Genomic DNA, 27,187 nt, shown 5'->3' with positions numbered 1-27,187 from the left:
GGTTGCCACTAATCCTTGCAGCTCTTCTGATAAACACATGCATATTACATGAATATATGTATCCTGCATTAAAGCCTATTATCTAAAACCAAAACACTGACTTTGAATAATGTTGAAAATTGGGTAATAATATATATTTGTTATAAGACAATTGCAGATTCGTCTCCTTGTGAAAGCAGTTTGAGTCTGAGCGGTGACCAGCAGAGGGCAGAGCCGCACAACAGGAGGGTTTGAATCCCTGAACATTCATTTGCAGGAAAACTAACTGTTGGATTAATAAAAAACGTGCTACAATAAATAATCTAACAAGAAATTCTGGCCGATATTTGTCCCTCGAGCCCGATTGTTCCACATGTTCCCAGACGAGAGGATTTTATTCCAGAAATCTTTGAAACCAGGGTCAAAATCCTGAGATTGAACCAAAGACTTTAAATTCTATTAAATTCTTCATGTATCCTGTTGTTTTTCAGGATTTGGGACATTATGGACACATTTTGTCAGAATGAGAAATTTCAAAGTGCCACATCTTAAAACAAATAAATTCAGATTTCAGTTCAAAAGTTATTTTCACTCCCATTATCTGTCATCTTTTCTAGATTAGTTCTCTTCGGTTCGACTCCGCCGAGTTTGGTCATCGTCTTCGGTGTTTTGCAGGATGAAGAGTAAAGAGCAAAGTGGTGTATTATTAGCAATAGACAGACCAAAACGAATCAGAAGAAATAATTACCTCAAGAAATCAATACTCTTATTTTTTACGACAATGTGGAAGATTAAAAAGTAAAGTTTTCCCTGCTGCAGAGCTCCGAGAGGAGTGGCACTTTAAAAATAGGCCCTAATTTCCAGCCTCTTATTATCGTCGTGCTGCACATCTAACCAGGCCGGAGGCTCGAGTGCAAGAAGAAGAAGAAACAATGGGTCCTCCAAGTGTTTTCCACCCCCCCCCCCCTCCAGTACACCAGAGAGGGTAGAGAGAGAGAGAAAGGGATGATAGCATTACTCACAATCCATTACCACTCCCTGGAGACTTTCTGCATACAGGGAGGTGGAGGCAGGGAGGTGGTGCTGGTGTGAGGCAGAGACAGGGCTTTGGTTTTGCAGGGTGTTTGTTTGCCGGAGGGCCGGTGCGGGAAGGCAATATGAAACTTGATTAGTCCTTTTCAATAACCGTCTGCCCGAGCGTCCCCGTAGAGACGTCGCAGGTTGATGATTAGTTCGTCAAGATAATAGAAAAGCTCTTGAATAGCCTTGTTAAGATGTCTAACTTTAAGTACAGGCGGCATCCCGGAGCATTGTTCGCCCGATAATGACAGATTGACTGATGGGAGGGGAAGCTCCTTCCTCAGGCTGCAGCCATTTCTCTTTTTTTTTTTAAATCAAGTTTTATTTTTCAAGGGAATATACAAAGTGCTGGATACATGAAGATATATATATTTTTTAGATGTTGATACAGGTTATGTACACACATTCAGTATTTACACGTAAAGGCATCACAACGGTTTGTACACTTGGTTTTCATTTTTTGTCTTCCTCTCTCCACGGAGGCGGCCTCAGCTCCCGTCTCTGTTTCGGTGCCATCTGTCCCTCTGCTCCTGGAGTTTCACCCTGATCCATCTGTCAGCGCTCGGAGCTTCACCTCCCAGACAGCGAGTGTTGCTTCTCTGGACCGAATTTCACTGCAGCGCTCTGATTTTCTTTTTACCTTCTCACAGTTTAACATTTGTCCCAAAAAAAGCTCCACCTCCCGAGTCAAACTTCACTTGTCTTTGTTTCATATTCGACATCATTACATGTAAACACAGTAGTTTATATATATAATATACCAGGAAACACTTTCACTGATAATCTACATTTCGTTCTTGCTTTTTGAAAAATATTCATATGACACGTGAAAAACAAACGAGCTCGCAATGGTTCTGATTGTACAACTTGGCCTTATGTACATTTACTGAAATCCTTTAAATCACCTCCCGTATCAAAACTTCGTCCAAAATCAGTGACTATACTGTACAACAACTTCCCTCCCTTTGCAATCATGTGTTTTGAGTTGCATAAAAAGGCCCAGAGCCTTCTAGCATCGTCATATACTGTAACTTCAACAATTAGCCATGCAAGTCCCTCCGTCAGGCTCCACCTCAACGTCCAAGCACCTTGGTAAACATTTGACAGGTTTCCAGAGAACGACAGGGGGGCAGTAAATCGGGAAGCAGCCGCAACGTCCATCGAGCATCAAGGCTGGAAAAAGCAGCAACTGGGGAAAAATGGGGAATAACCTTCCTACTGGTCTTTTAATGGATAAATGAGAAAGTTGAGGAACCTAACGGAACAAAAAGAGGACGTTTTTAAGTCTCAAATCAAAACTCCAACCTCCCAAATCCTCTGATTCCTTCTCCCTGGCTTCTTCTCGGCCTCTTTTTATTCCAGGATATCCAGGTACACCGGCGGGTTCTTGACCAGGGCCAGCAGCCGGCTGTGGATGTCCTTGATGACCATCCTCTGCTGGGGCTCTCGCTGCCAGCAGCCCTGCATCAGCATGTACACCTCCTTGGGGCAAGTGCGGGGCCTCTCCAGCTCCCGTCCCTGTGTGATGCATTCGATGGCCTGTCGGGGGAGGAAATGTAGAAATGATTCTACTATTAAGTGTCAAAATAAAGCTCTTCGAGTCAGTTCACCCAAAATTTCACCCATTTTGTCTCTTTAATCGATTAAAGCCTGATCAATACTGGATATCAGGAGTTAAAGATATTTGAGATTCACAACAACACTAGATACTAATCATAATCTATTGCTTTAATGTACTAACCCTTTCAAGGGAACAATTTAAATCTTATTTAATCTCATAACAATAGCAGATTTAAATGTGGTTCATCAGGGGGAAGGTTTTTTTCAACCACAGTGAGAAAACACATTTTGTCACAAATCTGGATAAGGGGCCAAATCCAGGAACTCTTTTTCTGTGCTCTACTGAGTGTAGAGTTCTAGTTTTGGTTTTATTTATGAGGGTTTTAATGGCATTGCTTCTGGAAACAGATACTGGGGATTTTAAAGTGGTCTTTTAAAATCTGTGAATCACATAAATACGCCGCACGAGCAGCGGATGCGTCAATTAATCCAGAAAAACCTTCTGAATCACCAAAGTCAGCTATTATCCACCGTTGTGCAGATACGTGTCTTTTAGCTGAGACCTCGGGGACAAATGAGCAAAGCAGAATTGTGAATAACCTCCAGCTCCGACACTAATGGCTGCAGTGACTGATTGAGTTCACACGCTCTTGCAGCTCGGTGGATAAATCACTGTCGAGGATGAGAGGGAGGATTTTCCCTGCGCTCTCCATTTGAAGAGTTACTGACTCAATCCCTTCCTCATTTTCAACCTTGATCCACTGAGCACAAGAGGCCTGTGTCAGCGCCGCCGCCGCCGCCGCCGCCGCTCAGTCTCACATCTGAGCAGAGAGGCTCATTAAGCCTGCCCCAAAATGGCCGCCATCGCCACAGCGTCAGTATTTTGGGATGATTTATCTACGCCACAGCGTGTTTGGGCAACATGATAATTTCACCTGTCCCTCATTGGGCGAGACAGATTGGGTTAACGAGGTTACAGCTCATTGGCCCTGGGTAAAAATGAAAACCAATGAGATTAGAATCGAGTGCAGGGGGAAAGTGATCCACCCGTCTCTTGAAAGGAGAGAGGGTTTCGGGCCGTAATAGCACCGCTGTGGTTGCGATGGAGTCCCACTTCTTGGTGCTTGAGCTGAAAAGGCTAGACTGCACTGCCCTTAATTACTATGAACTTATTGATTCTCTTAAGAGCGCAGGGCGGCGTACAACTACACAAGAAGCATCCACAATGAGAATGTGAGAGGCAGCGGGGGAGACGGTGGAGACAGTATTCAGATACTTAAAAAGCAAAAAAGTACTTAAGTAAAAATAAAAACAGGAATTAAAGTATTAAAAGGAAAAGTAATATACATAAAAACATCCATATGCATAATGTGCAGCTTTTTACTGCTGTATTTGTTTGAGGAGAAGCTGATTGTCTCCACCAAGGACATTATGCTTTTATCTGTTTGCAGGGTTACGCAAAAACACTTCAGATAAAGAACTTACACCTGGGAACTAAAGCTGTCTCAAGCAGTGGAGTATATAATAAAATATTATGAAGTACCTCGAAAAGTACTGTAAAAACACAGCACCTTCACACTGGGCTGCAGTGATTGGGAGGGGCTTTGGTGTGTGTGTGTGTGTGTGTGTGTGTCTAGGTGCAGAGTGATTACAGGTGTGTCTGAGTGTGTCTCCACTCTGGTCTCCAGTCACATGCAGCAAACACTTCTCTGTCATCCTCCTGTGTGTTTCGCTCTGTGCAGGATTCACGGATCTTAAATGTTTCGATATCCTGAAGACACAATTGTGTGTTGCCGGCCTCGTCAGTGTCGGTACTTCAGTGATCACCATCAAGAAACGCTCAAAAGAAACTGAAGAAGAAGCGACTGACTGCTAGTGAGCTGACCTCCGACCTCCGACCTCCCTTCATCTCCCCTCCATGGTGAGATATTCACTTTTCCCTTTTTAGAGTTAGGTTATCTCCACTAGTAGCAATGCTGGACTTTGGATCTCAGTATAATTTTACATGAAATAATAAAGTAAGCTTTTAAACCATTCTGTGTTGTGGTCATTTTTCCCTTTTATTGAAACTGGTTGGTTTTTAACACGAGTACAACACAGATTTGTACTTGATTAAAGTACTTGAGTAAATGTGCAACGTTACATTCCTGTTCTGTTTCTTTCCATTATATTTGTCTCTGGCCTCTTCCAGCCCTGGCTTCTTTTTTTGAATTCATGTTTGTATACGAGAATTCATGTTCAAGTAAAAACATATTTCCTCCTTTCACTCTGGTTGTGTGTGGCCATGCAGATACATGTGGTTTTCTTTATCAAGGTCAGGAGGGTGAGCACTTTTCAATGAAACGTCTTTGAAGCACAGAGACAGAAATACCGATGAAAACCGGTGGATTCTGTGAATCTACGGTGACGATTTTTCAGTATTTTGAACGACACAGACGAATATTTCATCCGTCTTCATAAACAAGGACGAGAGAGAAAAGCACATGTCACATGGCACAAGAGGTTAGTGGAAAAGAAACGTTATTTGAAATTTAGGTGAACTCTGCGTTAAAACCTGGAGTCACCTCCCTGTGGTTGTGTGCCTCCACCAACCAGAGCAGTTTCCTTCACCGTGACCTCTGACCACTGAGATCGAATCAGTTGAGTCCAAGTGAATGTGCCAATAATCATCAAAATAATCTCTTAGTTGCTGAACATTTCTCCATCCTAACCCACCTCACTGTTGGACAGCTGGTACCACGGCTGTTTGCCGTAGGTGAAGATCTCCCACAGGACGACGCCGAAGCTCCAGATGTCGCTCTCCGTGGTGAACTTCCTGTACATGATGCTCTCCGGGGGCATCCAGCGGATCGGCAGCATGGTGCGTCCACCCACCTGAGGAGGAAGACGAGGCGACGTTCACAAACTCTTCATCCAATTAGAAAATTATCCAGAGATATCGGGCCATTATTTCGAGAAGGGAAAGTTTCTCGTGAGTTGTTTGAGCACAACAAACAAATCTTCATTGACCTTAACTCAGGGGTAAAAGCTTAAACCATTGAGATGAGTAACTCAAATGTATAAATCTGAATTTTACAATGATTAAATAATATGTTACTCACGTTTTCCTCTCAGAAACACAAACACATCCCTGTCTCATTCTTTTCTGGCCTCTTACCCGATAGTAGTCTGTGCTGTAGATGTCTCGAGACATCCCGAAGTCTCCGATTTTGACCACCAGGCCCTCTCCCACCAGACAGTTGCGGGTCGCCAGGTCGCGGTGGACGAAGTGCAGCGACGCCAGGTAGACCATGCCCGAGGCGATCTGCGCGGCGATCTGCAGCATCTGAGGCAGAGTGAGCTGACCGAGCGGCGGCATCTTGGTCTCCTCCAGGATACGAGCGTCCGGGCCGTGAGCTCTACAGACACGTGAGACACATGAAGGTCAGGATATCTCTGTTTTATTAGAAAGGTGTGAAAGAAACACGTGAGATGAGGAGGTGAAAATTAGACCCAGGTAGTGGTGGAATAAGTGTTAAGACCCTCAAGTTAATGTACTAATACAACAAGTACTTCATTCAAAAATCGTATTTAATTAAAAAGGACACAAGTATTATAAGCATGTATTTAAAGTGTTAAAAATACAATGACTTTAGATCCTGTGACTTGTATGTGATTAAGTTTATATCATTAGATTGTTAATACTGATGCAACCGTGCAAGAGCAGCATTTTACTACTGTGGCTTGTTGAGGTCGTTTAATATACATTATAATATAATTAAAATGTACAGCACTATAGTATAAAGCATATTGTATAGTTTTAATGTCTAAAGACCTGTAAAAGTCAATTTATTTTTTATGTTAGCAATCTTTTATTTATTCTTTACACCTTTTTTCAAATTCAGATTAAAATGTGCTTTGATTTATTGGGATAGAGATAAAAAGAAGGAACATAAATATACTTGAATACCTTAAATCCATACTTAAGTACATGTCTTTATTCAATGTACTTAGGGAACTATAACTTTAATGGAATAGAAGAAACCATTTTACATGACAAAAGGTTATATTTGGTTCTTGAGATATTTTCTATATATAATGTGCTATCTGTAATTTCTAAAGCCTCTTTGCTTAATTGAAAACTGAGGTCACAGTGATTCTTTAGGTCAAATTTGTATTCTTTTATTAAAACAATTTTTAATTCGGTGGTATTATTTTTCATTCACAGAGAATTGGTTGTATTTATTCCATTAATATCTGAATTCCTGACCTCTGTGCATTATCAAAGGGGTCGCGTGTATTTGCACATGTAAAGAACGGAACACTTCTGCTCTTCTGCTCTGTTTCCATCGGCTGCTCAGATTAATCAAACACCAGGATCGGTTTCTCAGTTCGTCGGTAACTATGGCATCAACCCCGGCTGACCTGCAGGACAATGAACTCAGCGATGTTCAATCTGCAGATTGAGCACTGAGGGCTCTTCAGAGCGCTGCAGACATGGTCAACATCCCCGTGCCATAATAAGGCCATTTCACAACGATGCTTAATAGAAAACATAAGGCTTGTAATACGCCTACAATTGATTTGCAATAATGCAATTCAGGGATGCAGAGCACATTGACTCTCAGTTGTTCCTGCGGATCATAAACACCCACTCTCACGTCCAAGTCCGGCCTAAATGAGCAAATCACAGATGATGTGTGTCCATCCATCCTAATATCTCTCCTCTCCACTTTGTCCCCTCCTTACAAAGGAAGTTGTCTATACAATCACTATTAGTTTAAGAGGCAGGTGGCAGGGTGGGAAAGCAGCTGCATTGTGGGGGCCCACAGACATTTCACCCATTCTGTCTGCTGGAAATGCGATTTTCACCCGATCGCAAAGATGCATCTCAGGCAGAGTGTGTGTGTGTGTGTGTGTGTGTGTGTGTGTGTGTGTGTGTGTGTGTGTGCACGCTTGTGTGTGTGTGAGTGTGTTTTCATTCCCAATCTGCCTCCTGTGGAGAAAACCTGGCAGCCAGCATCCAGTGCGTCTGCTCCGCTCGTTCAGTCAGATGGTTCCCCAGGTGCATAGTGAGCTCTAATAGGTCAACGCGGCCTCAGCCTCGCCACAGGTTTCTAAACTTAGACGTTTTCAAATTACTCTTTAAATGATAGAATGGACGTGTTTGAAAAGTTCTCCCGTCACCACATCACACAACAAATCGAGTGTTGTTATGAGCTAATTTGCTACACGGGCCCTTCAGGAGACGACATATTAGTCCGAGCAAACTTCTTCAATTTCTCCTTAAGTGCTGGATCTGGTTATTTACTGTGTTCATCAGTATTGAAATAAAATCCTGCTGCATTTGAAATTCACTCTGTTTGCTATTATGACGTGAGGACATCTTGTGAAACCCGAATAGGAAACCTGCCTGGGAAGGGTCTTTTTTACAATTAATTTATCAAAGCAAGATATTCTTCGACGCAATTCACGTCAGCTTCTCTTTCTGTATTCGTGATGTGATATTAATTCTAAGAGGAAGACAAAATATGGAGTAAAGACGAGTAATTGCTCTCATTGCTCTGTTCCCAGGAGGTTCAATTTTCACCCGAGTCTGTTTGATTGTTGGTTTGTTTGTTGGCAGGATTATGCAAAAACTACTGAACCGATTTCCATCAAATAAGGTGCAGAGATGAACCCATAACATTCTGGTGAGGATGTGGATTAAGGTGCAGATCCCAAAGTTTTTTTTCTCCACATTTTCCTTAAATCTATTTTATGACAAATGAATCATTTAGATTATTAGACCACGTACATTATTTCTTTTATATTTCTACTATAAGAACTTGACATGTCACATTTCCAGGGGATTTCAACCACTGATTATTGCCCCCAGATAATTTGAAAACCCATGTAAATAAAGTTGCTATTATTAAAGAGATTAAGGAACAGCAGCAACGTCGTAAATATAAAAAACAACGGTCTGTGTCGTCCTCGTTCTTCAGCCTTAAACACAGGGAATCTATGGTTCTCCTGAGTGACCACTGGAACCACACAGTCCGCGGAGGTCGACTTTGTGGGTTTGACTTTTAAGCAAACATCAGGTTTGTCTGATAGAAGCTGCTCAGAGTGAAGTGTAGTCGTCGGTTTGCTCGTCGTGCTGAAGTTGACATCAGATGTATCATTTGTTTCCTGACATTTAAATTAGCTTGTTTTATTTGATGAACAGTTCAAAAACTAGATTCCTTTCGTAGAATATCAAATACTCACATTTGCAAAGCTAGAAACAGATTTTCTTTTCTTTAAAAATGGCTTAAATATTTGATCAAACATCAGAAATTGTCACATTATTTTCTAATTTATCATTTTCAGATTTTAAGTAAATTATAGGATGAATAATGGCTAAATGCTAGTTCAGTCACACTGGCTTACTTGGGTATTTGAATATTACAGAGCCATCATTTTTTATGTGTTTAATTTCACATGTACCTTTTTTGTTTTTGCTGCTTTGCACAGCTCAGAAAAAATCTACAGCTTTTCACGTATAACTGTATCTGAGTTGTTGAGATGAGGAATATAAACCAAGGCTAATATTTTAAGTTATGACGTGACAACATATTTTAAAAAACCTCCAGCATTTCATTCAGTCTGCTTGCTGCAGTTGAACATTTCCTTCAGCTGTGTATGGACAGAGGACAGCTGTGGGGATTGAACTCGTGACCCTCGGGTCCCCTACGTACCGAAGGAAGCGGTTGAGGTCTCCGTGCCTCATGTACTCGAACACCATGGCCAGCGGCTCTCCGTCCGTACACACACCGTAGAACCGCACGATGTGCTGGTGCTGGAGCACCGTCAGCAGCTCCGCCTCCCTCTGGAAGTCCTGCCGGGTCGACTCGTTGGCGTCCTTCAGCGTCTGCGACCACATGAGGATCAAACATCAACACCTTCCAAAATCATTTCTGCAGCCATTCTTGGTTGTTCGGGCCCAAAGTAAAAAAGGTTGAGGAGTTTAACAAGGCAAGTTTTATTCATTGAATAATAAAAGCAAACGTCTCATTAATGGGACAATAAAGATTCATCGTCTTGGTTTTTTTTCGCTGCGGTTTGCATTAAACTGTTGTAACATGAGCTGGGGATTAAACCACCGACACGAAGACGTCTCTCTCTGAAACCGCAGGATGTTTTACTTTATACTGTACAGAAGATTTAAGTATAAGTGCCGAGTACTTACCTGTTGGCAGTGTGGCAGCAAGAGTGCTTGAATTTTTTAAACAGTCAACGTCATAAACAACTTTGACGCGCAACCTTATTGTAAGTTTATGTAGTATGAGAGTGTTTTATTTTGAAAATTGAGGTACTTCTGTTCTTACTTTTCTGCCCACAATTTAAATATATTTTTTTTTTCAGGTACTTTCAGCACAAGTCTACAGGTTTTACAAATGCTGCCAATGCATAGATGTTTTTTAACATTGACACAGCTGTTGAATTAGTGGAGAGGAAGTGGTACCAGTGACTCACCTTGATGGCGACCAGCATCTTGTCGCTGTCGGGACTCAGGTGGGCGCACTCTGCCAGGTAGACTTTGCCAAACGCTCCTTCGCCGAGCTCCCACTTCAGCACAATGTCCTGCCGTTTAATGTGCTGCACACCTGATCATAAAATATACACACAAGGTCTGAAAATCTGAGGAAGACGAGGAAAACCTGACGTCTCGTTTGCAGTGCGGTTGATCGCACTTGCTCCAGGTGTCAGTACTTTAGTAACGCGACTCACACATGTCTTTGTCCTTGATGATGCCGCAGAAGTACTGCGGATTCTCGACGAAGCTGGACAAACCAGAGTCTTCATCTGAGGAAGGCGGGCTGGTTCCGAAGTTCATGAAACGGAGCGAGACGGCCAGGTCGTCCTCGGCCCCCAAAACGGACGACCCTAATGAGACGGGGAGGGACGCAAACAAGAATGACACAGATACGCTGCAGCACCTAATCAGTCTCCCACCATTTGTGATTGCGGTGGCCATGAAAAGAAATAATTCAGAGCCCATTTCTTCCCCATTTGAGGAGCCGACGCTCTCCGCCACCAACTTGGTTGCACGTTTGTTGGTGCCATGGTGATAGATGATGATAAGCTTCAATAATCACCATCATCAACCACGCAGCAATCAGGCCACATTGAACTGGAGGTTTAAAAAAAAAAAGAGGCCATATAGGAAGCCTGAATGGTGAGCAACCCCTGACTACAGTGCATATTAAATGCCAAACAAGTGAGGCCCAAATTGTAAAACCCCACTCAGCAAGGCAAACCACAGAACCCCCAGAGTCCAACACGGCGGAAAATGGAACAACAAAGAGCGAGCACGGAGGCGATGGAGGGAAGGAAACAGGGAGCAGGGTCCACTTAGGCAATCAGGCGCACTTAGGCACTTTGATAGTGAGAAGGGTAAATGTGTGTGTGTGTATGTGTGTGTTGGGGGTGTCCGAGTGGAGCTATATCACGTCTAGCTGTTCCTCCATCCATCTATTCATCCACCAATCCATCCATCCATCCATCTTCTTTAATGGCCCTCACCACGTGGCGGTGGCCCAAGGTAGGTTTGTGCCGCCATTCTCATTCCGTAATTAAGGCACTTTAGCCCCCGACCGACACAGCGGCTGCCTCTGTTCAAAGTTACAGCTCTGTGGAGATCCTGTATTAGTCGGTCTCTCTTGTGCATTAACCTCGTGAGAGTCTGACAGAACCATCTGCGGCTTTGGGGGGAAATAAAAAACGATTTGGCAGAATGTTCGAACGTGGAGCGTTTCGTTCAAATGTGAATTTGTGTGGTTCTGGACTGAGACGATGTCGTCCAGTGGAATAGATTCATTGAATTACAGACAGCAACAGACGTATCATGATGCTACAAGTGTAAGTTTGAGCAACATGAGGAAGGAATTGTTTGACGTTTTGGGAAATGTGCTTCTCTTCCAGCTGAGGGTCAGACGAGAGGATCAATGCCTCCCTCGTGTCTGTGTTAACTATGGAGTTGAACTGGAAGTTGCTTAGCTTAGCTTAGCATACAGATAAGCAATAGCCTGGCTCTGTCCAGTATGAGAAAGTTAAAATTGCCATGGAAACACAACTCCATGTGAACCCACAACTCTTTATTTCCCTCATAAACGAGATACAGGCAAACGTGGGAGACAGAACTTGAACTTTGCTGTTTTACAGTGTGTTAAATATGCTGAAGGTTTTTTTTTTTTTGCCAGACCAGTGACATTGTCATTTGTACAGTTGCATTGTGCTTGAGATTGAAGATGCAATGTTTTAATAACTGGGAATATCCCAACTTACTGTGAATGCCAAACTTGGAGTGCTGGCCACACTTGTTAATCACCGAAACCATGATGAGAAGAAAAGTGCAGGCGAACACAGCGAGACCCACGGCTACCGACACCTGTTCAGACCAACACAAGCAGATCCGTAGTTACACTCGGACACGTTATTAAACCTTTTAACGTTCTTTACTTTTCTTTAACTTTGCCTCGGGGGGGCTGATGAGGCCCAGACGTACCACGAACACCCGACTCTCTGGGTTCTCCGTGACGTCCATGTTGGATTTGCTGGTAGGAACTGAGGGGCAGAAATGAGATTTGTTAAAGGAGATGAATGAAACAGATTGATGAAGTTTTCAGGAGACGTGCTGAGATGTTTGGGAGAATGAAAATCAATCAGAGACTTACTTGGAGCCGCATTAAGGACTGGCGTGTGGGAAGCGAGAGCACAAACACTCGTGAACAAACGGATTTAACGATACAAACCTTTTCAGCTTGCAGCCTTCTCACTATTTAGCTACTCATCAAACATTCAACAATATCATTTATACTTTATTATTCCCAACTATCACTTGAAATATCGTTTGTAGAATTTTGATGACGCAAAGATTAAAGGGATGTGTTAAAGGAATAGTTCAACATTTTGCGCTTGTCGTAAAACATTTCCATGGTAACTGTGAGCTCCACCAATCAGAGATGTCGCTGATGCACCTGCGGATTGTTGGTAGTGTAGAACTTCTCCGTGACGTTGCAAATAAAACAAGTTTTTCTTAAAATGCAGTTATCATAAGGACCTGTACAGGAGCCTATCACATTGTTACACCGTCTTGTAGCTTGTGGTAAGTCCACCTTGAATGGTTATAATATTATGGCTGATAATCTAAATCTCTATTCAGAAAATCAATCGATCAATCAGCAGATTCATCAGATAATTTCGGATTATTTCCGGACCAAGCAGGGTTAAAACCTTTAGATATTCAGAGAGGTCTCTCCTCTAACTCGCCCTGTGGCCTCCTCTGTTTGCCATGGCACATGCTCCGCTGCCACAAAACAATTTCAGGAATTTACCGGGAAAGGAGCCCTCAGGATCCGCCTCGTCAAAAGGGTTGTCCATAAAACTCCCAATGGCGGTGGCGCTATCCCTTCCCAGTTTGTTCTGCACGATCAGAGTGTAGTTTCCATTGTTCATGTGGGTGGGCTTGTTGAGGAAGAGACAGCCGTGTTTCTCCGACCCGTCCATCGAGTCCGGGATGATCTGGGTGTATCTGTACTGGGACTCTATCAGTTCTTCGTCGTTGTACAGCCAGGCGATGCTCGGCTCGGGGTTTCCATCCACGGCGAAGGGGAAACACCAGAAATGCTGCTGCACGGCGTTTTTCAGGAAGACGATTTTGACAGGAACTGTTGGGAGAAGACCGGTTTTGGGAAAATGGGACTGTTCAAAGAAGTAGTAGACTGTAACATATAGATAGGGTGATATGTTTTTTTTATTTTTACATTTTCACGGTTTCTGAAGGAAGAAGTTGTGGAACTTGATCTAAAATCCAGATCTAATGGATTTAAATGTGTTTTCACGAGGTGCCACTCTAATGAGAACCATTTCTAGTTGTATGAGTGGATTGAGCTTTTCACGTTTCAATATGTCCGACCCAATTTTTCATGTTTCACTGAAAACAAGAACTATTCATGTTTTTCAGAGGTGAAATTCTTTATCTAAAAAGTAATTATCAACTACAGCTGTCAGATAAATGCAGTGAAATGGAGGTAAAAAAGTATAAAAGTAGCATAAAATGGAAATGATAACTCAAGAGCCTCTAAATACCTGAGCAGATGCACTTAGCAACTTTCCACCACAATAAGTCAATTGATAATTAGAGACGCCAATATGTCATGATTTTATGCTGAATGTGCATCTTGATCATATGAACACAAAAGGTCAGACAGGAGCGGCTGTAGGTTCCCTTTAGAGTTTTCCACGAATCAATGTTCTCCATCTGTACTGCAAACCTGTGCTGACCTGCTATGAATAATGAATCCTGGTCATCGCCGTGCCCCCCCCCCCGCCGACCACAAACTGCTACCTGGAAGCTCGGCTGGAAACGCGAAGTAACAGGAAATGGCCTCATTCAGATCGAACCCGACTCGAGTGCAGAGACCCCTCATTGTGCTCGAGCCGTTCTGCTGCTCTTAACCCGTGACCCGGCCTCGGGAAGAGTGCTGCGCTAAGGGGGCCGGACCCCGAAGGCACGAGTCTCTTCACTCGCAGCTGAAAGTCTGTTACACTCAGTGAACATTAGCCATTTGTCACATTTAACTAATCATCCATTAGCAAACCTCCACTAATCTTACACAAGCCGTTTTGCTGCAGGGGTTAAATGGAGGGTTAGAACTATGTCTAATGAGCCTGTCAGTTCTCGCACTTCGCTTCTGGATCAGACAATGAACATTTTGTATAAAAAGAGGCGGGCGGCGGGGGGGGAGCAAATACATAAAATGACACCTGACAGTTCCTTTGTTGATTCAGAGTCAATCAGAACCTTTGTGTCCATTTTGGTGATGATGGATATTGATCAAGCAAATTAAAAAAAATAAAATAAAATACAGACATTGTGGAAAAGCTCTTTTCCGTGAAAGAGGAGCTCTGCGAGAACGGTGAATTAGTGGCACAGGGAGCCACTCAGCAGTAAACACCCACTATTCTGGGAGGTAATTAAGAGTAATTAAAGGGCTGGCGGTTAACGAGTGTCCGTCCACCAGGGGGGCTGATGTTGATAGATTAGCCGCACTAACGCATTTGCAGGCTGCCAATCAGGGGCGGACGAAGCGGTTTTCCGGAGTAGGAGGGAGAAGTCCATTAGCAGAGGCTCAAATCAGATATTCGCACGGGTTATCAGCCCCATTTTCCTGACGTTCATTATCTGTCCCTCGATGCTCGTGCATTTGGCCCCAGCTGATTGGCGCCTTCGCCTCTTTTTGGCTTTATTTTCTAATGAGTGTCACTGAGCCGCTGATATACGATATTGTTTTGGGCGGCGTTGTCAGTAATGTATGACTAATGCATCTGACTGTGTTTTCCGTGTGGAACCGCCCGGGTGCTGTCATTCCTCAGTGCTCCAACTTCCATGTGCACTAATGCATCCGAACAGAGAAAAACAACAGTGAAAGCCTCCTGGGTCAAGCTGCAAGTGTAGTTTAGAAAGAACGGACGTGTATGAGGTGAAGGAGTTTTTCTTTTCTCTTTTCTTTTTTTCTGAGAGCAAAGAGAAGTTCACTTTCCTTTGTCCTCTCGTCGTACCCCTGCATTAAAGGGCGAGCCATACCTGCAGCACTTCACTCATTATTTTAACTCTTTTCACCAGCTGCCAGAGTGAGTGGCAGATGACAGAGAGCTCCATTAGAAGCGTGGTGGGTACATGCTCATATTTGTTGAAGGAGCATTTAGAAGAAAATCAGTGCAGCGCAATTTTCTTTTCTCTGGCTGTCCGCTGTGCCCGCACAAGGAAAAATGGCCCCGGTGTGCTCTCACCATAACCTCCATTAAGCCCGACAACTGGTATTGAGCCTGTGAGCTTTTAGGAGTGTGGGTTTTTTTATTTCGAAAAGGCACTTACACTCAATGTCCAGTGTCACCATATCCTCCCTGGGCCCGGCTCGGTTATCGGCCTCGCAGGTGAGATTGCGCAGGTTGTCATTGGAGGACACGTTGCTGAGGAAAAGGACCAGCTCCAGCCTGGAGCCCCAGATTCTCTTCTGTAGCCGCCGACACAGAGGAGAGGGGGTTAATACGGCTGCAGCTGCCACTGGATCACTTAGAGATGTTCAGGTAAGAGAGATGAAGTGCAATCCAATTTGCTCTAGTGTAAGATCAATAGATTACAGGAGCCAATCTCACTTTAAAAAAAAAACACAACACTGCTGAGCTAAAGAGCTTCACAGAGAAAATCTGAAAATACAGAGAAAATGAAAAATCACAAGTTCAAGGAAATGCACACGCAGACATTCGGTCACAAGCGAAGAAAAGGCTGTGAAAACCTGAATCTTTTTATATTTTCTCTTTTGTGCAAAATGAAGACCAATATGGCCGACTTGTTCAGCGGATGAGTCATGCAGGATATGACAAATCTTTTTCATTTTCATGCTCGTAGTCTGACATATGGAGACAAAGTGCCCACATTTAAAATAACAAGGGTTAAGTGCTGTGGATTTAATACAATTTGCTTAAGTTAAAATTCCTCAGCTGGACAAAGGCTGCAGAGCTTTTTAAATTCATGGCAGGCTTCAGTAACTTGATATCATGGATGTTACATTTGCTTTCATTGTCTTTACAAATAGATTTGATTGATAATTGAATGAAATATGAATGTAATCTTAAATCTTACAGTACCTGGGTAACGAAGGGAGAGCTGAGGTTGTCGGTTCGCCACCTGACATTGGGAGTGGGACTTCCTGTCACGTGACACTCGAACGTCAGGTTGCCTCCTTCTTGAGTCTTTTCTCCGGAGGAGACAATGTCCACCACCGGCAAACCTGAGAGCGACAGAGGACGACGTGAGCACTCGGCAGCCGGTCGCTAATAAGACGGTAAAAACCGGCTCGGAGAAAAGAGCACAGCACCAAAAATCTCTCTCGTATGTTTCCTGGCAACAGGATGTTCCGACTGTATTTGATTAAGGCGACGACGCAGAGCTAATTTCTAACCTGCATTTCCCTGCACCTGCTCATTGAAGACATTAATACACTTGACAGAAACAAGTCTCTTTGATAAAGTGGCCAATCTGTGCTCTCTGAGTTCTCTTCTAGTTTGAAAACTCATTCGTGCAAACGTGCATTACATGAAACATATAGTTCATCGAAAAGGAAATCTCAACTCACTGCAGTTGTCTATCACCAGAGAGTTGAGGGCCACTTCCTGGTTGTCAGACAAGCAAGACAACAACTGGTTGTCCACGTCGCCGCGGCCGTTAAGCTGCCACTCCTGCAGCCAGTAGAGATCACATGAGCACACCAGAGGGTTGTCCCTCAAAACCCTGACCGGGAAAACACAGAGGGAAAGGAGGTGTGTTTAGTTTTTGTATCAGCTTCTCTGACAAGTGCAAGAAGAACAGAGCTTCAACCATCAAATATTAAAAAGTTCTGTAGAGAGGAATGAATGCATTTTTTTTAAATCACAAAAACACCATTGACTCACTGTTAGATTCACTCTATTCTAAATTCTTGAAGAATTTAACCTTTAGCCATGAAATAACCTTTCATACCTTCTAACTTCAGACGTCTTTCAGTTCTTCAACATTATTATTAACACCAACAACATCATGAACTAAAACCTTTGAATCGTGTGGTGTCAAAAGGCAGCAACGGTTTCTCCTCTACAAAATGTTTCCCTGTGAATTAGCAGTTTCAAAGTATGTAGAAATACTCTGCTGTGACTAATATGTATTTTTACTTGGTTTTCCAATGTAAAAAGAAAACTCCAAAGGAAACATTAAACCAGACGTGTTTGATTCTCACTCAGACCCACACTTGATGAGTCTGTGCCGATCTGACGCATCAGTATGGGTGAAGTTAACCACTTGTATTTGTGTTTGTTATTAATGTGACGTTTTGGTGCCGCTTGACGTTTTGGACGCTATGAAAGACCTAAACATCTCATTTTGTTTTTCACAATGTCACTCACATTGAGGGTAATTAAGTCTGGAGTCTGCACGTTAGCAATCAGGGGATCAAGCTGCGGTATCGAGATCCCGTTGATACACAAGCTCATGAGTCAGCCAATCATGAGTCAGTCTCAGCTGCCAGTCAATGTGTTTCACCATGTTTTTTATTATCAGAATGATGACCAATCATCAGTCTGATAAGAACAACGACACAGAAAATATCTATCTTTAATAGAAGTTATTTGGCGTGTACTTTGACTTTTTAATTTGACCCGTGTCCCACCCGCTAACACGGAGGAGGCGTGATTTATGAACCTGTGCTGTGACCCGAAGAAACACAAACATTTAAAGGGACTCACAGGTTGAGCAAAGGTAGAAAATGAAACACCCTCCAGGAGATGTGCTCCAGAGAGTTTGACGCCAGGTTCCTGTGAAACACACAAAGAAAACACACATTACAAACATTAGCTTCATAATATATATAACACAACATTCATTTAACCTATTTGCTGCAGAGATCGTGAAAACTTTGACATGTGCTTCCTCCAACATTTTACAAATGGCACAAACAGCAGTTCATACATAGTTTGCAGAAACTCACTGATTTACCGTCACATAAACACAACAAGGAAACAGCACCTGGGTGTAATTTAATTTTGCAATATTGTCATCCGCTCAAATGTTGCTTTGAGAAAAACATAATTTTCGGGAAAAAATAAAACTATGCTGGGGTTTAATAGGAGTCAAAATGTTCCCTTCATAGTCGCGCGCTGCAGTTGGATCGCATTGTGATTTGATTGCACACTCTCAGAGCAACGCTTACCTGCTCTCAGTGGAAAACATTAATGCATCCAAATGGCTTCTGATCAATTACCCTCGGCAAGTCTTTCACAACAGCCAGGAGCCGCGCTCACAAACACCTCGAGCACAAGTCTCTGTGTTCGCTTCGTGTTCGGTGCATTAGGCGATTAGTCACAAACGCTCCTGGGAGGAAGGACAACACTTGACTTGACACCGACTGAGATACTTCACAGAATGACATTCGGGGGAAATAATTTGTCTTTTAATGTAGAAATATGAATAGTTTGTATATACAGTGTGATGATGAAACCAAAGAGACGCCACCGGGTTGTCAGTCATGGTCGCAGCACGGCTCCAGGGGGGGAAATGTCAGTCTGTCGTTCAAATGTCTACTTTTTGCCAAAACAACAATATCTACCGGATGGATTTTCATGAAGTTTTCAATCAACCTTCATATGGAGTAAATATTGTGCCATTTTCCGAAAGGGTTTGAAAAGATTTGAAAGGTTGAAATGTAATTAAAAAGCAAATTCAGACATTATTTTGTATTTTGAGTTTTCCTTCTTCAATTAGTTTCTCAGATTTGTCACTGCGTGTTCTCCCCGAGCATCAGTTTGTTTTTCATGTCTAAACGCATGATGGAAAGAAGTTTTAAAATAAGTTTTAATCTTTATTTTGAATCTTTGTTCCCAAATGAATCTGATTCTGCACGTCCAGACTGAAACACTGTCCAAGAGTTTGCAAGCTAAAATAGGACCAGCAGCATTTCCACACTTCTCCATTTTAGGTGCTTGAAAACTCCAGAGCAGTGTGGATGCCAAGTCGTAAACCTGTAATAACATAGATAAAGCCTCAAGCCTAGATCTAAAATCATATACAGCAAGCTGCCATGATAATATAGTGGTTTATGAATGCTGCAGATCATTTAGTCAATCCTCTCCGGCCTCTTAAATATCATCACAGTGGCTCTCAAATGATCCTCAGACGGCCGAGAAGCCCGGCTGTAAATAAACCTCCCTCAGAAGATGACAAGAAGCTGCACAGGGGAGCAGGAACATGGAAGCCAATACATATTCACTGTGGCAGGGCCAAGGGGTTCAATTATTTGTTTTCCTTGCCCCCAAAAGTTCATGTCAGATGGGTTAGCCATCGGGGCTTATCCATTACCGGCTCGATTCCTCCCTGGGTCCACAGGGGCAGAGCGCAGCCGGGAATCGCAGCTCGCTCGCTCGCCTGCAGCCAAACCTAAGAGCTGAATGCATTTTTATGAGATGATGGAGGAGGAAGAGGAGGAGGAGGATTGTGGATGAAGACGAGAGTAAAGAGGAAAAGGAAGGGGGTCCAAGCTGAGGCAGTCGCTCTTAATCTCAGAGATACATCTGTCACACATGAGCCCCCGAGCAGCCCCCAGCCCCCCCCCCCCTCCACAGTGAGATATTGATTAAGTGATAATGGACCCTTAGTGGAGTGTATTTATTATGCATCAGTTGTCGATAATCCGCCAAAGTGAGCGAGTAAAAGGTGACTGGTGGACGTCTTCTCCAATTTCTCAAGCTCACCCGCCAAACTCTCCACCACCACCAGCACCACCACCAGCACCACCACTGCCGAGCCATCGCTGGTCCTCAAGCCCGCTCGTCTTTCAGATAAAAAACGACGTCAGACATGTTGGACGCAATTAGTGGAGCGACGAGGACAAGATGGTGGAGATAAGGGATCAGCGGCTGATGAACACACAGATCTGATGCCTCCAGCCGATAAGTCTGGTTGTTTGTTGTCGGACAAACTGACTGAAGACGTGATGTAACAGGATGAATAAATGAAATGTTTCAATGCCTGTTGAAGACGGAGTGGGTCACTATTGGATAAATGTTACTGTCGCACAATGATGTATATATTTCTGTGCTGCAGAAAAAAATCTTATTATTGTCCTTGACAGCAGAATTAATTCACTTTAAGGCTGCAAGTAAAAGATTGTTTTCACTAGTGATTGATCTGCTGGTTACTTTCTGCATTGATCGATGCTCATTTACTAGAAAGAAATAGAACATTTTCGTCGTAGTGGCTCCTTCAAGTTGCTTGTTTTGTCTAAAAAAAAATGATCCTAAACCAAAAGATATTCCACTTACAAAGATATAAAACTCTGAAAAGGTTTAATTAGCTGTTTGCTAATATGTTTTAAAGGCTTTTCACTATGGCACAGTGACCAACATTTGTATTCAGTATGTTGCAGAAGTGAAGTAAGTGGTAAAAACAGGCTAATTTGTCAGCGACAGCAGAACGAATTCCCTTTAAAACTGCAACCAAAACATTATTTCACTATTGACCCGTCTGCTAGTTCCTGTCTCCATTGATCAATGCTCATTCAGTCTTTGGAGCATTGAAAAAGTAAAAAATACTTCAAATTGCTTGTTTTGTCGAAAAAAAACTAAGATATTCCTCTTACAAATATAAAGAAAAGGTTGATGAGCTGTTTGCTAATAGGTTTTAATGGCTTTTACTATGCATGGCTCAGTGACCTGCTTCATTACAGTATGCTGCTTACAATTGTTTAATCTTCTAGTTACTTTCTCCACTGACTGATGCTCATTTAGTCTTTTGAACATTAGAAGAAGTTCGAAAAATGCTGGTTGCTTGAATTTGCTCGTTTTGTCTAAAAGTAAACAGAAGATATTCCACTTACAGAGATATAAAACTCTCAAAAGTAGCAAATACTCGATCTAATCCTACATAAAACAAATACTTTTAATAACTATTTACAGTTATATGCTCAAACAGTCTGTTTAAGAAAAATGATTCAAAGTGGTTTCACGTTCTCATCCCATGTGACGCGGGGTTCGGCCGAGCTGTGACTGACAGCGACAAACAGTCTGACACACAGGTCATAACAACACACACGTGTTGTACTGACAAGGACACTTACACATACTGGAGCTTGACGTTGTGTCGGAAGGCTTTGGCCGAGATGAGCCTCAGCCGACATGACGTGACAGTGCTGCAGGGGAGAGAACACACAACAGGCACCACAACGAAACACAAGTTTGTTTTAGATGATGAACAATAATCTTAGAAATCAAGTGTGAGTTTGTGTGAGATGAATAACAGCAGTGGTTGCACTAATATCACCGTCGATTCAGCTTCAGTAGTTTTTCAATTAATCTATTATTTGTTCTGACATGTTTACATTTCGTGTTTTATACCAAGAGTCCAAAACCCCCGTAATCTTTAATATACTTGTATAGAAACTACTGATTTTGGGATATTTTTCCTTCCTTTGCCTTTTTCTAATTCATTTTTTGCTGAAGATTTTCAGATGACTTTGTTTGTCAGAAATAAATCTAACAACTTTCATTGATCACAAACTCAATCTCTCTACTAGCATATAACTTACTAATATAATATACTGTACTGTAATATAGTGGCCTAAAGTATGTGGACAACCTACACACATACATTCTGTGGACTTTCAGAGTGCGATAAGTCCCTAAGCCTTAGTTAAAGAATATCTAACTCTACCTGATACAATGATATTTAAGAGTTTCCAACTTTTTCTCAAGTTTCCCAATTAAATAGTTTAACCAGCTTTATGTCAAAGAACATGCCTGACCTGCAGGAAACCCTGATCTCAAACTCACCTAGATATTATAAAGTCGGCTGGAGGCTCAAGTCATGGAGCCAATATCAGTTTAATCACTTTGCTTGTGCTGACAAACTCAAAGTAAGAATTTCGAACGCTGCAAGAAACGTCCAAATCTCGTGTGAAATTTAGGGAGCGGTTGATTGGTAAATCTGCTGGTTTCACTCTAACCCGCACGTTTACGAAAGCAGAGAATAGTGAACTCTCAGGTGTATGGAAAGTCATTTTGTTTTGGGAGATGAACAAACAGTCGGTGTACTGTGGTGAAGGAAGGTGTGAGAGATGCATGACTTACAGGTTCTTCAGCTCTTTGTAGTTAACAAGATCAAATTCTGTGATATTCTCCAGGCCTGCTTGGTTTTCTACGTAACTGGGTAGTAAAAAAAAGGGGGGGGGGGAGGCAGAGAAAAAGAGCGTTTCAAGGTAAGTACATACAGTACATTTCTTTGTGACCTTCAGCCATTTGCTGTGGAGGTAGATGCTCATGTAAGGTCACGCTGAATGATAATGAAAACAGACATTTTGAAAGATAAAGTAAATACATGTCTTGAGCAGGGTTGTAGGAGATACAGATTCACCATTTAAAATCAACAACACAGTTTCGTACCCAATACGAGACCATACCAACGATTTGTAAACTCAAAGTCTTGACGATGACGATCCATACCCAACAACTCAGCAGCTCATCATTAAGACCATGAGCCTATTTTTTAAAGGCCTACAGTTTGGAGAGGAACAACGGGCAAGAAGGAGGACGGGAAGAAACACGCGCAACCCTGAGAGCGAGTGGGAGTCGGAACTATACGATGACGGAATAAAGTAGAGGACTAGACGAGAGTCGACCCAATCGACACGTGTCCGACCTCATGCACGGAACAAACGGGCAACAAAACCAGCCGAGATTGTCCAGGGACCCACAAAACCACAAGGCTCTTATCAGAACTTAATCTACTGCTCGTGTGGAAAAGAAAATAAGCGATGCCTTAAGAGATGCTGGACGAGGCTGCTGGGAAATTCTTCTCAACGAGTCATTTTCCACTTTTTCCAGACACAGCCTGTATGCCTCAGAATAACTAGTGAGCCGCTGATCAATTCAGCACTCAGCGCAAGGACGGCCCCGGCTCTTTTCACCAGAGGTTTTGAATGGACGCCGCCATCGGACCCACCAAGGATCTCGCAGAGCAGAACTGTCTTGTCCACCCCATTCTCTGGCCTCCTCCGCCCCGCACTCACCGCGCTCGCTGCAGGCCCACGCGCAGCATGAGTGTTGTCCATTTAACTCAGGAGGACACGTCTTTATCTAGCTTTGCTGAAAGGATTGGATTCACTGGATTCAAATATTGTGGGGTTTTGTCCACGTTAATGTTTTCATCCCGCTCTATAACACAAAAGATCCTTGAGCATTCATTCCCCTCCCCCCTCATAATTTTAACTATATAATCAAAAACAAACTGGGACAAATAATATTTTCAGGAGAGCGCCTTGAGGAAAACACAATAGCAGATGAGAGAATAAGTATGAAATATAAATGATGTTAAATAGAGTTTAAATAAAAAGAGCATGATCTATATAAGGTGTGTTTGTTGCATTTTAGCATAAAGAAACATATTTTATTTACAAAACCAAAAGACAATCTGATTATGAGAATAAAACAAAGAATTGAATTTGAATTTGACATCTTTTCAAAAGAAAAGCCTCTTAAGCATGCTTTTATTTTGGAATATCAGCAAATTATGTAGCATTGCACCTCTATGGTATCGTCAATTTAAATGATATCACAGACATCACTTTTGTTATTCTTCTAAAAAAACCTGGCACCTACATTACCCACAATCCAACTCTACCTCACACAGCTGCTAATGTAGTCCTGGTTTGATAGTGATGGATAGATAGATAGACAGATAGATAGATAGATAGATGGATAGATAGATGGATAGATAGATAGATGGATAGATGGATAGATTGATAGATGGATAGATAGATAGACAGACAGACAGACAGACGGATAGACAGACGGATAGATAGATGGATAGATAGATAGATAGATGGATAGATAGATAATAAAAACCTGGTACCTATTACCCACAATACAACTGTACCAAGGACAGTTGCTAATGTAGCCCTGGTTTGATAATGGTGGATGGATAGATAGAGAGACAGGCGGATGGATGGATGGAGGGACAGACGGGCAGATAGATATCTCTCCATACTCTTCCAGTATGTGGACCAGATGCCATTATAAATACCTGCAGTAATTCCTACATGACAGCCACTTTGAGCCTGAGCCGTTGTTTCAAGCTTCCACTTCTCTGTTTGTCAGCTGCAACACACAAACCTTTTTATTCATGTCTGATTGACCCGCACAGCGATAATGTGATTACAGGGCAGGTGGGCCCAGGATCACCCATCGCCCTGACTTATTGGATTGAGCCAAGTGGGTTGTATATCATCTATTGTTCCTGGGTGGGGGCATTGACTGGCAATTCACAAAATTGAATTTATAACTCGGCGCATGATGAATTTCGGCCCCTGTTCCACAGTTAATGGCCCCTTGTTTGTTTCCCAGCGTCGGCTGTATTCCCTCGCAGCGCCAAGACGCCAGCGAGTGTTGTTGTTTGCTGGCACGTCGAGCGCGGCGGTAAATGGAAGCGGAGAAAGACTTGCTCACTTATTGACTGAATGGTTGAGTGAGAATGTCAAGCCTCGCCCTGCGCTCGGCGAAGCACGCTTAACTGCAGGTACAAGGAAACACCTCTGAGGTAAGAGCCAGGGAACAGGAGGGAGGCGGAGGCAACGAGGAGGAGAGGAGGAGAGGAGGATATAGGTGAATAGTGGCAGAGAGCAGCAGAAAAATTGACTTGCTCCAACGAAATAGCATTTCACAAATGCAGCTCCTTCTTAACAAGCGCTAATTGCTCAGATCCGGGAACAGGAACAAAGGAAGAAACAGCGTGGTGGTGCAGAGAGTGACATTTAGTTTTCCGTGTTGGAGCTGATGGTGGGTTTTATAATAATACAGCAGCCCTCTTTAAATCACAGGTGGTCACTTTTCTACTTCGTCTTTTCCTCACAAAGTTTCAAAAAGCCACCGACAAATAACAGTCATCTGCAGCTGAGTCTCAGTTCATCTGAGCTGCGACTTGGACCAGTTTTATTCAAACACTTTCCCCCCTCGGAGAGTCAGAAAAAAACGCACAACCTTTAAGAAACTACAACATCAAAAATATACTGTCCTCAACATCATCTTTTCAACATTTCATCCAGCAAAGGAGCATAAATACGATCAGGACAAGCTCAGTGGTGCAGGCAGGTCAGCAGATCCTTCATCAGGGATGGAATTTACATTTGAGCCTCAGAAATTCAGAGAGACTTGGATCTCAGAGCATTTGACTATAACTGCACAAAGAAAGGATTCATCGATCTCGGAAATATTGCACAGTATGTATCTTGTATCTATAAACATGCACAAAAGGTTACTTGTGTACATAAGATTTTGCCACAATGAGCATAATCTTTGCCGTTATCACCATAAGTACAAGAGTTTTACAATAACACAGTTTATGGAACATTGCTTGGATAATATCTTATCTTATTTTATAGGACTCCTGATTCCTGAGCAAACCACAGACAAACACATTCCTAGTGAAACAGTTGATTTCGTCAGTATCTGATGATTTAGATTCTTTGAACTGAACTAAGTATTGTTTTGCTGTTGAACGGTTTTAAAAATGCTTTAAAGTCAGATAGAAATAGCACAAGAGCAACAGAACTACATTTCTATCTCAGGTCAGCGAGTTTATGGAGCCACATCTGGATATAAACTTCACATTATCAGACAAACAACAGAGTATTGTGACGTATTTCTACATCTCAGTGGAAACCAATCGTGCTGTTATGCATCTTGACCTGTTTCGGCAAAAAACATGGCTATGAACTCAGCAACATGTGAGCAGATGAACCTGTAACCCTAAACCTGCTCTGTGGGTTTGTTTCCCATCGCAGCGCAAGAGTGGCTGTTGCTGAATGTTAAGATCAGCTCCTGTCAATTTATACCAGTTTTTGACAGCACGGATCCATAATTGATTTCCGATAACCAAGATGACTAAATTACCGCCGAGCTAATCCATCTGAACCAGCAGTAGATTTACTTCACGTCAAGCAGCATTTGGATTTGACAGAAGCTGAGAAGATGAACTCTGTGATATGAAAACAGAGCTGAATCTATTAGATCATGAGACACAAACAAAGCCAGATATTGTCCGATACTTTGCTCTTCAACATTTCTTAGGACAACTGGACAGATACCCTGTGCTGGCATCAGACCATGTGACATATCTGTGCTCCAGTGTGCCGGGATGCACTTGTTGTTCTGAGTCAAAGCGGCGTAAAGCAACTTTGTGCGAGTGAAAGATGATGAAGTCGATGCAACTGCTCAACTTTCATCCATCATCTCATCCAGAAAACCCAGCCAGTGATGAAGAGCCATTTAAAACCTGCTCCACATAGAAAATCTTCTCCTGAACAGTTGTACCAACTTATCTGCGAGTGTTTCCTTTCCCTGAAACTTTAGATCAGATATAAAAGCAGTTGCACGCGCTCCATTAAAACCAAAACTCTGCCACAGAGACTTTAATCAAAACCATCTCCAGCCCAGAGTCACAATCAAGCTTTTAACAAACCAACAACATCAAGAAACGTGAGTGCATCCATCAGAAAAGCTCATTTAGTGGAACATGCAGAGCAGGTGACGCATCTTTACTCACATCTCCGTCACGTTATCACTCTCCTGCACCGCCAGAGTCGGGACGCTGGTGATGCCATCAGATTCCAGGCACTGCAGCATGGCAAAAGAGCACCGGCAAGCCGACGGGCATCCTGCTGAGGCGGGCGCCGGGGCCAGGCTGAGCAGTGCCAGCACCAGGGGCAGGAGAGGTGCCAGGGCCCGGGGTGCCACAGCCATGCTCAAAAAGAGGGGATCTTCTCAGCACCAGGCGGAGAGGTGGCTGTTGACAGCTGCAGTTGGAGTTAAGTGTCTGTGTTGTTCACTTAATGAAGAGTGGGAGAAGAGAGGTGCTTTCACACTCTCCTCGCGTGGCTCCCTGGCAGGGCTGAGATCCCAGCTGGTCAGGGTCTGGTACTGAGCCACAGCTGTACTGAGCAGCAGGAGGGGCAGGCAGGCGAGGGGCCTCTGGGGACATGGTGAT

General features: G+C 42.9%; 1 protein-coding gene across 1 annotated transcript; it reads right to left on the bottom strand.

Annotated features, from left to right (window-relative positions):
* Positions 1-1,412: 1,412 nt before the first annotated feature.
* ntrk1 (neurotrophic tyrosine kinase, receptor, type 1) lies at positions 1,413-27,187 on the bottom strand. Its single transcript, XM_035164161.2, has 16 exons — positions 26,747-27,187; positions 22,279-22,353; positions 21,270-21,341; positions 17,905-17,973; positions 16,764-16,918; positions 16,276-16,418; positions 15,503-15,641; positions 12,960-13,292; positions 12,131-12,189; positions 11,911-12,013; positions 10,354-10,509; positions 10,099-10,229; positions 9,321-9,493; positions 5,777-6,017; positions 5,335-5,493; positions 1,413-2,598 (listed from the first exon to the last, which is right to left on the bottom strand). Exons 1-16 carry the CDS (start codon positions 26,941-26,943, stop codon positions 2,413-2,415), a joined length of 2,391 nt encoding a protein of 796 aa, XP_035020052.1. The 5' UTR covers positions 26,944-27,187; the 3' UTR covers positions 1,413-2,412.

Source organism: Hippoglossus stenolepis, chromosome 8, assembly GCF_022539355.2.
Source record: "Hippoglossus stenolepis isolate QCI-W04-F060 chromosome 8, HSTE1.2, whole genome shotgun sequence".
In the NCBI taxonomy this organism is placed as follows: domain Eukaryota; kingdom Metazoa; phylum Chordata; class Actinopteri; order Pleuronectiformes; family Pleuronectidae; genus Hippoglossus; species Hippoglossus stenolepis.
This window is presented reverse-complemented; position numbering and strand designations above follow the sequence as displayed.